The 16,061-nt window shown below is 43.1% G+C and overlaps 1 protein-coding gene across 2 annotated transcripts in view; it reads left to right on the top strand.

Moving 5' to 3' along the window:
- The window catches only part of ME3 (malic enzyme 3), a 126,219-nt gene that overhangs the window by 95,447 nt on the left and 14,711 nt on the right, over positions 1 to 16,061 (top strand). For both annotated transcript variants that reach the window (XM_074535110.1, XM_005485788.4), the window contains exon 7: positions 5,556 to 5,665. In XM_074535110.1, the coding sequence (XP_074391211.1) occupies positions 5,556 to 5,665 (110 nt within the window). The remainder of the gene's footprint in view (positions 1 to 5,555; positions 5,666 to 16,061) is intronic.

The raw sequence follows: 16,061 nt of genomic DNA, 5'->3' as shown, positions 1-16,061 counted from the left end.
GGCAAGGGCAAGGACAATTTGTTTCTTCTCTGCCTGGTTTTATCTAAGACTATGGAAAGGAGTTGCAGCTTCTCAAAGTGGATTCCTTGCATCATGAATGGCTGAAAACAGTGCTATAAAATTTTAAATTCAGACTAGGGCTGGAACTTTTTTCTTACGATTCTTTCCATAAAGGAGCAGGATCTTCTTGCCAGTACTTTTTTTTTTTTTTTGCATGCATGTAGGAATGTATTATATTCCCTCTTCATTGTCAAAAAAAACCCCCTTTTGATACTGGTCAGCAGAGGCACTGCACAGGTCCTCAGGCCACCCTTGAAGTTCTGACTTGGGCAGTTTTGGTTAGATGCTTCTCAAATGGTAACTGCTGCCTCATTAATTTTTTCCTGTCTGACCTCATGGCTTATAATGAGTCTGAATGAACTCAAAGAGGTGCATACAAAAGAGGATGAAAGAGAAAATTGCATATTGAGATTGTTTAGGCAACTGAGAAGTCTCTTGAATAATTAATCTGAAAGCAATGTAATCATTGCTCCTTTTCTGGGATTCATGGTCTTTTGTTCCACATTTTTGTTCCACCACTTGTTCCAGGTGGTCATCCAAGGGAAATGTGTATCATTCTCTGCAGAGGATACAGACTTTGCTGAGAACATCTTTTCTTTTGGCACAGCCGTGGGGTTCTGTGTAGATCTAGGTGGATAGTAACAGTACCAGAGCAACAATACAGCCATAAACAAAGCATGAATCCTATATTTGTGTGTTTCCCAGGAAAAGGGATCAATTCTTAATACAGATTTTCAGGCGATAATTTTTACAAAAGGCTTATTATATTATATGTGTTTAGCTCCTTAGAGTCATCCTTCATTAGGGTGACAGTTTGTACTATTATTTTAATCAATAGTGTATTGTTTTATTGAAAGTACTGTTTGTACAAGATTTGCTAGGCAAAGGCTGGAGATTGGACTAAAATGAGTGTATGGGACCATTCTATAAAGCATTTCCCAGTGAGGCTATTTTCACAGGAAGATTTTTGCAAGATGTGAGAGCCAGAATTTCTGTCATAATTATTTGTGGCACAAAACCATGAAATAAGCAAACTAATAAGACAGCAATATAATCTTCGCCTGAAAGACTGGTGAATATTTTTGGAAGAGCAAGAATGGACAAAGTGTATCTTTTTGTTTCCAATTCTATAAAATGGGTGAATTAATTCCAGAGGTGGCAGAGAACAAGATCCCCCAGATGGTGGTCTGGCAGCCAACAGGAGACATGGTGACAATATTAAATAATACCTCTTGCAGTGCAACGAGTTACAAGTTTCAGCATGTTTGAATTCTTTCAAAAACACCTATGTCCAAGGATCCTTCTTGACAGCCTGCAGATGTAAGAATGACTCATGCTGAGGGGAAGGCTCCAGTTCCACAAGGACACATAGAACTGCAGAGATCCCACAACATGCAAACTGCAGTGTGCTCAAGAGGAATGGCAACACTTTGAGCCCAAAACCATTCAAAAATGCAACTTTCCCTTTTTTGAAAGGGAGACAAAGAACTGGGAAATGGGAGAAACCACACTGGGCCATGGCACTTGCTCGGTTTCAATGTACCTTGTCGGTCTGAAATCCAGATAGTGTACATTTAAGCTTTCCTTTTAGATAAAGGCAGTCAGATCCTTGCTGTTTAACTACTCGTGTCCCATGCCAAGAAGATCATAGAATGCTCTAGAGAAGATGAATCATTGACAGTCAGGATGGGATTGCTGGAGAGAGCCAACCTTAGCTGGCTGTGCCTTTCCTGGACTAGAAAACATTCAGTCCTGATGTGACCTGCTGATCTGCTTCCAAATCTCCTTCAGGGCTCTCAGCTGAAAGTTAGGAGATGAGTCAGTGGAAGAATCTATGAGAACTGACAACAAGCCAAGCAGGCTGACCTCAAGAGTCTCTTCCTATCACAGCAGTTTTGAATATCTCTCTGCAGGGCCAGCATCAATTCTTGCTTCAAATTTAAGAATATTTAGATGTCTTGGAAGGGATCTTCAGAAATCCTTGTTCAAATATTCACTTTATGAACACTTTTTCTATGAAAAGGCGTCCTGCACCTGCAGACAGCAAATATGTGAGTACTAACTGGGACTGCATTCATATCAGATGTCTCATATTAAACAGAACAGAAGGTTCAACAAAATCCTCATTAAAAATTATTCCTCCAAAGGAATTCATTAATTTTGATTTCTTAGTGGAAAATACAGTGTTTCCAATTAAACACAATTTTGCAAAATCAATTTTCATTTTAAAACACTATGATGGGGGGGAAACTGGCCAGTGTAATTCACTTCATCAAGTACTTCTGTGCTTGCTGACAGGGGACCACTTGGTTTCTGCAGACATCAACAAAGAAATTGTACACATTGAAGGGCATAGTATTGCAGTGAAAGGGTGATAAGCCAGTGACCTAAGGTGCATGACATATATTTATATATTTAAGATTCTCCCAACCAGATCTTCCCAACTGTGATAATTAGATAATATTAGATTACTTCTCCTAATTTAGATGTCTAAAGTTAGATATCTAAATTTAGGTTGGTCATCTTAGTCTGCCTTCATAGACACTCCAAAGAAAGAGGCATCTCCAGAGATGTCATCTACTTCCATTTTTCACTCAGACTAGTTGAAAGAAGTTGCTCTGGGTATGCTCTTTCTCTCCATGGTCTGAGAGGGCAGTCAGAGTTGTCCAGCTGGGCAATACACAGCTGGGCATTACACAACCACCTTTTAGTTATGCAAAGGCAGTGAAAGAAATCCCATTCTGCACTGCATTTTATTGGCTGGATTCCAATACATGTAGCAGCTCTCAGAACACCCTTTTCCTTTGCTGTACCAAGTATTCTCCACCTTCTTACCTGAGCTGGACCTTTTCTTAGCATTGTTGCATATTAAAGGACTTCTGTGCTCCAGTCCCAAGTTGGCTACATTTTATTTTTGGGTGCAACTGAAACATTCTTTGTAGAAAGCTCTGAATTCCTTTGGGATGAAAAGAATTCCACAAATATTGAGATGCTGGCTGTGGGGGACAGTAGAACTGACTCATAATGTTGATGCTCACAAAGATCTTACTGCACGTGGTCCCAGCAGCTGGGGTGTTCAGACTCCTTGCTAAGTTCATCCTTAACCTGCTCTGGTCACCCTTGGATGGAGCACAGCACTCAGCTGCCAAAGTACCACTAGAAAAGGGCAGCAAGATCAACTGGTAGATTTCTAAGACAGCTGCCTAGCTGGGTTTCATTTCAGTGACTTTGGGTAGCACGAGTTCTTTAAATTTCTCTCAAAACTTCAGTAAGGTGAGTAGCCCTTGAGGACTAAGATCATGATCTGAGATTCCCATCTTCAGCTGTGAATCCTAAATACTTGGTTCTTTCATTTAAAGCATCCAGTCATTGGGTCTTACCATGACTAATTTGTGTTCTTTATGAATGAAAACTTTAGTTTTCACATTATTCAAAGGCCCACATAAGCTCAAAAATGGAGTTCATACTTCAAATAGCTCAGTAAATGTATGGCAGTGGAAAAGAAACCATCTTCAAAAAATACCTTAGTGAGAAGAACATGCACTTCAGCACCGTCCTGTCATACTGAGGGGCAGAAAGATAAATGTAGTGTTCATGGGCTACCATACTTCTTTTGTGCTCTGCTTAATAAAAAGAGATCAAAGATGAAAATAGAAGTAACTTGTGCACTGTCCCCTGCTGCAGACCACAAATGTGAAGTGGGGAAGGAGCTCACAGAGCTGGTCACATGTACATTAGTGCTGGCTGAGATCACTGATTTTGTTAAGCAGCTCAGTAATGTTACTTCCTCGGTGATACCAATAAATAAGACTGGTGTTAGAGAAATAGTTTCTATAGCAACTGAAGTTGCATAAAAATTTGCTAATTATTTGCTGTGAGATTTTGGCAGATGTTCTGGATGCTGTGTCATCTCCCTCTTAGCCGTGTTTTCCTTACACATCCAAATGATAAGAGGAAGATCCATTAGTAAGCTGATCTTCAACCAGACCAGGATGCTCAGAGCCCCATCTACCCCTTGCCCTGAATGTTACCAGGGATGGGGCATCCACTATCTCTCTGAGCAACCTGTGTCACCACCCTCAATGTAGAAAGCATTTTCCTTACATCTAGTTTGAATTCATCCTCTTTTAGTTTAAACCCGTTACCCCTCGTCCTGTTGCTACAGGCCCTACTAAAAACTCTGTCCCCATTGTGGTCCTTTTCTAAAAGCAAACACGGAGAATGAGAAGCAAGTTAGAGCCAACCCTTGTCCCTTTGTGAGACCAGGGGTTTGTAAAGTGAGAGATTCTCAGGATGGAAAAATAAAGGAGCATAATCCATGTGCTTATCCTTGTCTCCTTACTGACAGATATAATTGAAATGGAAAATAATAAAAAAATCAAGGCCCTTCTAGGAGAGCCTGACTGCCCACACTGTGAGTGCCATGAAAAGACTTCATGACAGAAGCCTCAGTTCTCAAATGGAGAATGTTTTATCCAGTATCAGTTTCTACACTAAAGCAGGGGTGTTCTACCTCAGATTTCAGTGGTGAAGGAGGAAAGTCTGAATAGAAGATATGTAAGGTGATGCTACGTCTAACAAAGTGCAGCTATTTAGAGCCCCTTCACCTGCCTGCAGCCCAGAGGTTACTAATAGTTGCATTACTCATTCCCTGAGTTTCTCTCACTGCCCTATCACATTGATGTGTGAGAAACAAGTAATTATGGCCCTTTTAGATTTTATTTGCAAAGCTTTGATGCAGCTTAGAGTCATACAAACTGCTGAATGTGTATATATATGGACCAGTCTGAATATTACCCAATTTATAAACTGCACACTTCTCCTTGAAATTACTGGAAATTACTGGACAATTATGGAAAGTTTGCAATTATTTCCTGCCTTTTCACTCTACAGGTCACTAGCTGTCATTGCCTGCTGGTTTCCTGCTGAACAACTCAGTGGAGAAAAACATTTCTAATGCACAGAAGTGTGTCTGTGAAATCACACCATGAACCACTCAGTCCCACCGTGAAACACTCACTCCATGGGATCCTACAAGCAGATTTTTTTCTCATTTCTTGGCCACCTTCAGTTGAAGTGGGCCCCTGGTGGTGTCCCTTTAACTGGTGTCCCCTTTGCAGTCAGATTTGCTGTGATGCAGTGTGGCAGCTGTTATCCTTTGCTTTGAGAAGCTCCTCTGCAAATTCACCACTGAAAATTTCTCATACCAAAAGTCCAAAGATGCATGTACATATAGGTATATAAGTACACATATCAAGAAGCGCCTTGAATTATGAATGCAATTTAATCCTTGTGTCCTGGTGACTCCACATTTCTCAGTGTGTGGACCTTGGGATGGGTGTGATCCTGCTTGCTGTTGCTGTGCTGCATTTCTGTTATGATACTTTTATTTCTGCACTACAGTGTTTAGCTACATTGCCTTGGTTATAGGTGTGTATCTTGTCCTATGTTGTATAAATATATTTATCCATTTTAAATTGCCCTTTAACTTGCAGGTATGGCATGAATTGTCTGATCCAGTTTGAAGACTTTGCCAATGCTAATGCTTTTCGTCTCCTCAATAAATACCGCAACAGATACTGTACATTCAATGATGATATTCAGGGTGAGTACTGCTAGGAAAATCAGATTTAACCTTCACCTTGTCATGAGAAGTGGTGGTTAATATCACAAGACTGTTTATTATACAGTAGTCAGATGTCTGACAAATTTTAGAGTTTATACAGAAACATTTAAAAATATAAACAAAAGCTCAGCCATCTGAGTTGAAAAGTGAGTCTCCATTGTTTTTAGGAATTTAGCTGTTCATTGAAGAAACATTCAAGGGAGAAAATGGATCCTATGCTTTAGATTATGCAGGTAACATAGGGAGTTCCATTAATTTTCTATAATTTAGCTAAAACAATGATGACGTTTTAACAGTTATGCAAGGCTTTCCATTTTCATGAGCCAGGTGGTGATTAGCTGATCCTGGCCTTTTGCCTCTATTGTTATACTCTTTACTACATGCACAAAAATAAAGGTAAACAGCTTCTTTCCTCTCTGTGGATGCTAACTCTGCAGTAATCTGAGAACAGATCTGTTCTCCCCTAGCGTGCTTAACATAACTCTTCCAGTGTCACAGAGAAGTGACAGCAGCCAAGCTGGGGTTATAGCAAACAAGTCTCCAGGCCCTGAGAGGCTCAGCAGTCAGCAGGATTGCTCAGTGCCCACTGGGATGAATTCTGCATCCCAGTCTGATGCTGACTTTGCTTTAAACCTTTGGAAGGGCTGTTTGCCCATTTGACAGGGACAGGATCTTCCCAAGTGTCTACAAACAACCAGTTCTCCTCTGAGTCCCTTCATCTTTTCTTTTGTCTAGTCCTGCTTGAAACATGCAGAAATTTCCAACGTTTGATTTAATTATTTGCAGTCAGTTGGGCTCATCCTCACTTGTACTTGAAAGAGACCGAAAGAAACATCAGTGTTATTTTTCACACAATGCTGGTTCCTTTGTGAGCAAACTTTCCAGTGCTGTTTCTGCTTCTGCTGCTTATCTAACAATATTTGGCAATGTGTATAGCAGCTTCTTCCTATCTGACACAAGGAGTAAGATCCTGGTTTGGGGAAATGTGGTTCGTGTAGTGGTATGCACGGACCTGCTCAAAGACATTTTCATGAAGAGGGTTTAGAAGCACACAAACTAAAGGCATTTCAGGGAAAGGCACATGGATACTCCTGTACAAGGAGACTCATCAGGTGTTCTTGCCACCCCCAAAAACTTCCCGTGGAGAGAGAAGCACAGGAAGAGAAAACCCAGGAGGCACATTTTTGAATTGAAGTATTGAAAGGGGGAACCAAGCACTCAGACTTTTATGAAATGGGCAGGTGAAGGCTATAATAAGAAGCCAATGTTGTACAGATTTCTTTTGGATTAGTTGCTCTCTCTGAAAGTAGAAGGGGACTCAGGAGTCAAAAAGAGGCCAGATGATGTGGCAAATCACACATGAGGGGCCTGGATGTAGGTTTTCTTGGCAGAACTGGAGTGAATGGCAAAGGTTTCTTGGTGAGTTTGAAAGGTTTCTTCAATAACAGAAGAAAAATAGAATATTAAAGCTAAACTGCATATTCTGAGTGGGAAGCAGCAGACTATTTTTTATTGTTTTCTTTTGGCCATAGGTCATAGCTGAATGCCTCAGACAGTTCCTGGTAATGACTGCCCCAGAGCAGCAAACCAAATCCAGGGGGATGCTGTAAAACAGTATTGTCATAAAATGGACCTTATCTGATTCTCCCCAGTTAGATGCATGTCACAGTGCATAGGAGATGTCAAGTCCCCTGAAAATTCTTTGAACTTCTGCCTTTTGAAAGAGTAGGATTTTCCTCTTTGTAATAAAACATGGTTATGTTCTCAAATAAAGCATTTTGCTGGCACTGGTTTCTCAGTAGTAGATTATAAAGAAATCCTGCTGAGCTTTTGCACAACAAGCAATGAGTCAAAGTAAGCAAGCACCTGTTTAGGCTTTTTTATGGAGCTGTCAGAAAGAAAAGGGAAATCCAAGCTAGGGTTGTAGTCAGAAATCTGTTTTGAGGATCTTTGGAATGCTGAAGTAACGTGGATCTACTCAGTTAACTCTGTCTTGGAGTCATGTCAGAGATAAAAGAGTTGAATCTGGGATGAGTAGTCTGATTTACCCACTCTAATATATCTCTCTGTGTCCTCAGATGGCATGGAAATGTAGGAAGTAGCATTTTCTCACTTACACCCTCCTGTTCTTTGGGTTTACCTTAGACTCTCTTTTCTAACGTGATGATCTTTCATAACTCACCTATTTTAAAAAGTGTTAGACTTCAATGTAAGTGGTGTTTAAATGATTAGTGAGAATTATACAAAGCCTTCTTAATGCAGGCCTGATTAATTTTACTCAAGCAAGACAGGAACAGACCTTCTGAAACCTGAATTATTCCAACTTCTGAGCTGGCAATGTTTTAAGTTTGTTGAATTAAAAACACATCTTAGGCACAAGCAGTGCAAGGTAGATGAGGCCCGAGCTATAGTATTAAACTCATTGACCATTGGTTTGTGGGACTCTGGATGCAGTGTGCCTACACATACGCACCCAGGTGAGATGAGGAAAAAAGGTATAAATTGCTTCCCTTAAGATTCTTTAGGCCTTCCTGTTGCTGCCCCAGGGCCGACACAAAATGAAAAACAGTTTAAAATATTAATACCTACTTTTTTTTTCTTTTTTTTTTTTTTTGTCCTACAAATTACTGTATTTCCAAATCCATCCTAACCCCAGAGAATGAAGGTGACTCAGACCCTTCCAGTTGGAGCCAGCCTGCTGATGCTGAGTGGGATGCCTGCCAGGTACCACCAACTGGGACGAGTTGACTGCTCATTCTGAAAGCCATCAGCCTGGAATCTAGGCAGGAGCTGGCTCACAGTGCCCGTGTGTGGGAGCTCCCATTGAGGGAGTGCTTCTCCTTCCTCTAAGGGGGTGATGACATCAGTCCTTTCCCAGCTCCGTCTGGGTTCATGCAAGGGGTAACAGCTTCAATTACAGCTCTGAGGGAGAAAATTGATTGTCACTTCTTCCTTTTTCCCAGTAAAGTACAAGGGCAGGCTCTGAAGCACAGAAGATTAGAGGTACATGAGAAGGCTTTAGCTCCTGCTCTTTCTCTTCCTCCTCTAATTTTGCTCCACTTAGTTGTTCACAGTATTAAACAGAAAGTAGACAACTTAAAAGTCTCACAAAGTTGTCAAGTCTGGTGAATCCTTGAAGCAGGCATCTCTGGATTCCTGCTTCATACAAGAAAAGACATAAAGCCATTGAAGGCATTAGTTTGGAAGGGTCCTCTGGACATCAGCTAGTCCTTACTCAAATAGTGATTTTAAACTTAGATCCAAGTTTTATATTATTTCAGGTTCCTCAGAGCCTTGTCCAGCCAAATACTTTGCAGTATATACAAGGATAGGTATCCACAACCTCTTTGCACCACCTGTTCCAAAGTTTTCTCATCTTTCTTGTGCATTTTTTTCCCTAATATCTAATTGGAATTTTGTAACATGCAATTTGTGTTCATTGCCCCTCATCGTTTTTTTTGTACAGCTCTGAGAAGAATCTGGCCTCTTTACAAACACTCCAACCAGTGCTTGTAAACAGAAATTAGATATCCTCTTAGTCTTCTCCAGCCCTTTCAAACCCAAGCTCCTCAGTCCTTTTTGTAAACCCTGGTCATATTTGTGTCCCTCCTCTGGACTTGCTCCAGTTTGTCATTGTGCTGAAAGCCCCAAATGGGACGTGCTTGTCTAGGGATGACCTCAAAAGTACTGAAATAGAAAAAATTATCACTTTTTTTGACCTACTGTTGACACAGTCCAGCAGCCTGTTGGTCTTCTGTGTCACAAGGGCTTATTGCTGGCTCATCTTCTACTTGCTGGCTACCATGACCCCAAAGTTTTCTTCTGCAAAGCTTTAGGACTTAGCATTTGCCTTTGCTGACCCTCACGAGGTTTCCCTGAGCCCATTTCTCCAGCCTGCTGATATCCCTGTGAATGACTGTCATACCACCACTGTGTCAATCAGTATCTCCAAGTTGTAATCATCCATGAACTTTATGGAAGTGCACTCTGTTTTATAATCCAGATTGTTATGAGAATTGGCCTCTTTGTACCACTGAACACAAACCTTTGAGCCTACCAGCCCAGCCACGTTTTCACCCACTTGTTCAGTCTGTACCTCTCCAGTTTGGCTACAAGGATGTTTTGGGAGATTATGTCAAAGGCCTCATGCAGATCAAGGAAAACATCCAGAGTTCTATTTCCATGATGAGAACTTCAGGCATGCAAAATTACAGCATCTCCATGGACTTCTGCCTATTTAGCAGGGATTGTTCAAGAGACAAAGTCCATGACACCTGATGAGATGCATCTAAGGATTCATCTTAGGTATGTGGCCAACAGCATTACAAAGTAATTATTTGAAAGGTTATGGTAATTGAGGAGATCCTAATTCCTGAAAAAAAGACAAATGTCACACCTATCTCCAGGAAAGGCAAAAAGAAAGGTCCAAGGAATTTTAGCCCAGCTAGCCTAACCACAGTGTCTGGGGATGACAAAGCAAGTCTTGTGGAAGTGTACCTAGGAACATGAAGGTGAATGAGAACAGAATAGATCTACCAAGGCAAATCATACCTGACCAACTTAGCTGCCTCTTGAGGTGTTTGCTCAGTACTGAACAGCAGAAGTACTTCTGCAACTTTAGTCAAAATTCCAGAAAAAATGAAGAAATCTTTAATGTGTTATTTAATTAATTGTGTTGGATCATGTCATTCAAAAGTTTTTCACACATACAGGCAGGGCAAAGACAGCAGTGCACAAAAGCCTGTTATCTGAAGTAGCCTGCGGGCAATGCTCAGGGTCCCCCCTTTCGCAGAACACCTCTGAGTCTTTTTCAAGTCATTACAGCAATGATTCCCCTTGGTTGTAGGATATGTGACTGCTGATGATCCTCAAAATATCTCTTGACCCACCAACCATCTTTTCTCATTATCCTAGCAGATAACCTTTCCATAACCTTCCCAAGACACTTCAGGAAGCAGTGCCTGGCCTGAAGCAACAGTGCTCCAGATCTCAGCTGAGGCTGGGAACAGGCTGACTCCCGTGTCACAAATCTGAGCTGCTTCAAACACTTGGGCAAGCTGGAAATCAATCATGTGCAAAGGAGGCCTGTTTCACAGGCACGTTTCCATGTGCTGTGAGAAGCAGGCAAAGTGAGAGTTCTTGGCTCAGCAGTAACTAATTTCAGCAGATTAAAATGGTACAGTATCTTACTTTGTTGTTTCAGCTGGCGTGGCAAATGCATGGGTAATTATCACAGGAAGCTAAGGAGGGGGAAGCACAATAGGAAGGGAGTGCGGGATGGGACCGTACTGTGGAACAAAGCAGGCAATGTCTTGCCAGGCAGCTCCTGAGCAGCACACTTTCCCTGGGGATTTACCCAGCCTGGAGATAGATGTGGAGGTGTTCTCAGTCCTGCAGAGGTGCACTATTAAGAGCCCCTCTGGACCTGCTGTGCTCCCCAGCAGAAGAGGCTGTAACGGCCAGCTCCTGGGTTTGTGTTACACTCACACACTGACTGCTTCACAAGGCAGGTCAGGACAGTGTGGACTCCAGGCTGTAAATGGGCCTCAGTTTCTTGGGCTCATCTGTGCAGCACTGTAAAGATCAGGCCCTCATCTTCTGTCACTTTTGGGAATTGTGGCATTTGTTTCCCTCTCTTCTCCTGCTTTTCTTGTTTGCTGTTTATCTCATTCACTGGATGCCACTGCTGCGTCCTCCTCTGCAGTGAAGAACAGCACAGGTCCCCTCTGTGTTAAGCTGTCTGTCATCTTTTAAGTCCAGGCTAAGGAGGCAAAAGGAACAGAAGAAAGGGCTGTGCTCTGACCTGGTTCAGCTTGTTGGTGTGCAGCAGTGCCCAGTGCTGTGATGGGGATGTGTTCTTGCAGAGTGCAGGCAAGCTGCCTGACAGCCTCTGCCCATGTGGGCACACAAGGGGGCTCAACCTGCGTGGGCACAACAGGTGCAGGCTGGCACCCTATGGCCAGGAGGGAGGGCACCGCTGCCATGGTCAGAACCCATCATTAAGGGTATGCACAGTACAGTTCAAGCACTTTACAGTGGAAAAATTAAAAGCAGGAATCTAGAGATGGTCTCATTAGGCTTCTCCATCGTCAGACAGGTCTTCTCCATGCCACCAACAATTCTGGGTCACCCTTCAGAGAGCAAGTTTCATCTGTGTGCACCAATGCTTTGCATTTTACTGCTCTTCTTGTTGACTAACTCTGCACCATTTCTAAGTTTATTTTCTTAATGTCTTACAGAGGCCCTCTGGGGAAAGGGTAACACTAGCCCACAGCCATGGAGGGGAAGACCTTGAGCTGCAAACACTGTGGCAGTTTTCTGCTGCAGCTTTGTTGTGTTTGACTTTTGAGTATACATTTAGAGTGGATCTGGACAAGCTCCACTCTGCTTTCCAGTAATGGGCGGAACTGCTGCAGGGAGTTAATGGGAACCAGAATTTGGAAAAGCCCTAGGCTTCCTCCTCATCCATAAATTTAGATATATTTCCTTGGCTGCCCTTTGCTGGAGCTGTTAAACTAGAGTTTGCTGTTCCCCGGGCCCTCATATTGGCATGGTTTTGACAGGGCGAAATGTAAGCAGGCAGATCAAGAGCAAAAAATAAAAGCTCAGGTTGAATTTGGTCATCTTTTCCACCAGTGTACTGTGGAGAAGGAGGAATCACTCACACAGGTGTTGTGTGAAGAAACAGGCGGTGGTGTGGCTGCACATTCCATTGCTGAGGCTATTGGAAGGACTCAGCATGGTGGTGATGCTCAGCTCAGTCAGGCCTCCAGGACAGGTGACAGGGCAGTGCCAGCCATCAGCATGAGAGGACTCCTGCCCCCAAGCACCCCCATGGTCCATGCTTTCCCCCATGTTCCCTGCTTAGCCACCGGCTGCTGGCAGCCGCAGCACAGCCTTGTCCTTGGCACTGGGCAGCGCTTTCCCCGGAGACTCGTGCAGTGCTTTCTGTCACTCCAGTGCAGAGCTGCTCCCCCCTCTGCCCCCTCTCCCCTCTCTGAGGAAGGGTCAGGTCCCCGGGAATGGGGTCCTCTCTGCTGCAGCCTTTCCATGCGATGCTGGGGAGCAGATCCTTTCTCAGCTTATGCTCCAGTGTATCTCCACTGACACCTACTGGGGCTTGTTCTCACTTGCAGTAGTACAAGTGGAACATCAACCCCACAGGGTTTTCCTTAATGTTTTAAAATATTCTGAATGTGTCTGAGTGTCAGAAATTGATTCCTGCAGAGATGGCCGTGTTACTGACTGTGCCTTAGTTCTAAATGTACTGGTTCTGTTGCTGTGGACTTCCCAGAGAGGTCCCGAGGTCTGCCTGCTATTTTGTGATATCAAGTTTAACACTCACTTTAAGTCTTGGACAGACAGGATGGTTTGCAAGAACTTTCCTTTCTTCTCTCTGTATCCCTCCATATCTCACCTCAGATACAGACCAGCCAAGCTGGCTCTTGCTAATTACTTAGGAAGGAGTTATCTGCAATAGCAGCACTCATTCTCTTTGGAAAACAGATAGACCAATGTGTTGACAGATGGCTAGTTTTTTCTTGCCATGCTGAGGAGTTCCCTGCCCCAGCCTGACTTTGTGATTCTTTTAGAACTGAAGCACAATGATTAGCCAGTTCTTTACATGAACCAGCTGTGAACCCTTCTCCACAGAGATACTCCGTTGTTCCGTGCTCAGAAATTGTAATTATCAAATAAATATATTGAGCTAAGGCCAAGGTACAGTAACTTTATTACTTGAGTAATGGGGGTGAGATGCAGTTTGGGAGACTGGAGGGATTAGAAACACATTGGAACAAGAGAGGAGGATTAGGAGTGGCAGAGCTGAACAGAGCCCTGCTGTTAGTCAAAGCTGCAGTGCAAGTGCAGGGGATGAGTAATGGCACATCCAGTCCCACAGGTCTCTGCTCTGCAGACTGAGTCTGCCCCCTCTCTTTCCATACACACCACTTGTCAAATTCCTGCTAGTGACACCTTTTAAAAGTACCTCAAGCACCTCCCTCTGTTGAAATCTCTCTAGAGCATTTCCCACTTAAATGGGTTTGCAAATACCAGCATTTGTCCCATCAGACTTCTTGACAATTGCAGCGTATAAAGCAGTTCTGCCTGGGTCAGGACCACAAGAAACAAGATATTTCTCCAGTTACATTTCAGTCTTTTCAATACTGTCCAGGCATCTATCACTGCTAATGCTATGACCTGACACTTACACCACCACACTGTAATGGTTTCACTTCTGGTTTTTTGACTTTGATCAGTTCCCCACTCCCGTCCACACAGGGATTTGGAGATTTCTGTGCAAAGTAAGCCTTGGAGGTAGTGTGTGAACATGTGTGAGTGTACACACAGATGTTCATGCTCTACTGCATGTCACAAGCTTGGCATTGCTGACAGCTGGGGGACCCTGGTCCCTTCCCATTTCTTTGCAGCTCAGACTTACAGAGTGGAATCTCTTCCTGCACAGATTAGATGTCTGCAGCAGAAGTGTCTACATGTTTTCCAGTTACCTTGTCTCTCTAAAAAACATGTGGTGTTAGTGGCTCTTCTAGGGTTTATTTCGTTTTACCCACTTCAGGTGGCTGCTTTAGCATAAGCAGGATCATACATGTTTGTTCAGAGACCCATCCTCAGCATCTGTCATGGCAAGCCAAGCGGTCCTGCTGATTATAGACTCACCCTAACACAGAGAATGAGCATGGACTGGTTATGTGACACCCATAAAACACAAAATCTAAAAACTAGACAATTATCTAGTGTTCTTTTAAATTTCCTGGACATTCATTATCTTCCTCTGTAATTTTCCCAGTCCAGTGGAATTTCACCAGGCAAATACACTACTCTAAAGAGAGCATTAAAAGGCAGAGATGTAGTGCAGGAGGAGCAAGAGGAAATCCTTTGTGCACTTCCTTCAGTTGTGTGACATGTTAATACTGAAGCAACAAGGTGTTCAGTGGCTGGTTCCCTCCCTGTCAACTCCCTTTTAAACTGACTGGGCTCAGATGGTCTGGGTCTGGAAATGTAATGGTGAAAACTTTTCTGAGCTGATGAAGGGAATTCATCCTTGGTGCTGAAGCGAGTGTCTCAAGTGATTCATTGCAAAAAAGAAGCGTACAAAGTTATCAACCATCAGTCTAGTCTGTTTTGTGTTTAAAGCAGGAATGCTTGCTGTACCCTCATGAAGTCATGGATGCCTCATCCCTGGAAGTGTTCAAGGACAGGTTGGATGGGGCTTGGAACAACCTGATCTAGTGGAAGATGTCCCTGCTTGTGTCAGGGGAGTTGGAACTAGATGGTTTTTGAGGTCCCTTCCAACCCAAACTACTCCATGGTTCTATGAAGTGATGCTGCCATTCTGTACCACTGTGCCAGTGTGGGCACCACGTCTGTTGCAGAAGTGTGGCTGCTGTCACCTCTGCTAAACCAGAATCACTCTTCAGAGAGGCTGATTATTAGCTTTTAGAGAACTGAATTCATCTGAGTTACAATCACAAAATGTTTCACATTGTACTGACAAATCCTTCTGGTCTGGCCTATAAAGATTTTCTTTGTCAGAGCAGTGTATATAGGTTCCCTAAACAAGATAAGTCGTGTCAATAAAAGTACTTCTTTGACAGAGTACTTGTGCTTTCACTATATTTCCTGCTTGGTAGGAAATGCTGAGAGTGTGAATAATTCCCCAGTTATATACCAGCAGATTCCTAGCTTGCCTGTGGCTTTTGCACTAAAGAAAAGGAGCCGGTAAAGCTGAATTTGTTTTGTGGGTCTTTCAGAGATAAACAGCAGCTCCATCTGCTGGTGTCACTGCTCGTGCTCGTGTCTGCTCAGGAGCTGCTGGTTCCTGATGCCTTGCAGCACCCCAGGCCCTAAGGACCCTGCAGGGAACCTCAGTGAAGCACTGGCTACTTAAAACCCTGAACCACTGGCTGATTACATGGGCAGCAAAATAGGAAATTCTGGAAAATTTGCTGAAATCAGGTGTATTAGACTAAAAGTGGTCACTGCCTGCCCCAGCCATGACCACCCCCACAAGACTCATTACTTGTTACTATCAAGTCTCCCTGATTCCTCACAAAGCTTCTAAAGATGAGAATGGAGAGACCACCACTAGAGCTGGGAACGGATCAAAACTCTAGGGAAAAGCTGGGAATAGATCAGGGCATGTCCAAACTGATATTCTTTCAAATGTTAAGGAAGAATATTAGTCAACTTTATGATCCTTAAGGGTCCTTCCAACTTTCCATATTCTGTTATCAAACTTCTACCCTCACTCCCAGGTCCCCTTTAATGTTGCATCGTGCTTGCAAATTAGGTATTAACTTCTTCTTCTCACATTCTAGGATTTGGTGTCCCTTTGACTCTACATGGAGGAAAATTT

This window comes from Zonotrichia albicollis, chromosome 2, assembly GCF_047830755.1.
Source record: "Zonotrichia albicollis isolate bZonAlb1 chromosome 2, bZonAlb1.hap1, whole genome shotgun sequence".
In the NCBI taxonomy this organism is placed as follows: Eukaryota; Metazoa; Chordata; class Aves; order Passeriformes; family Passerellidae; genus Zonotrichia; species Zonotrichia albicollis.
The sequence above is the reverse complement of the archived record's forward strand: the minus strand, read 5'-3'. Positions and strand labels throughout refer to the sequence as shown.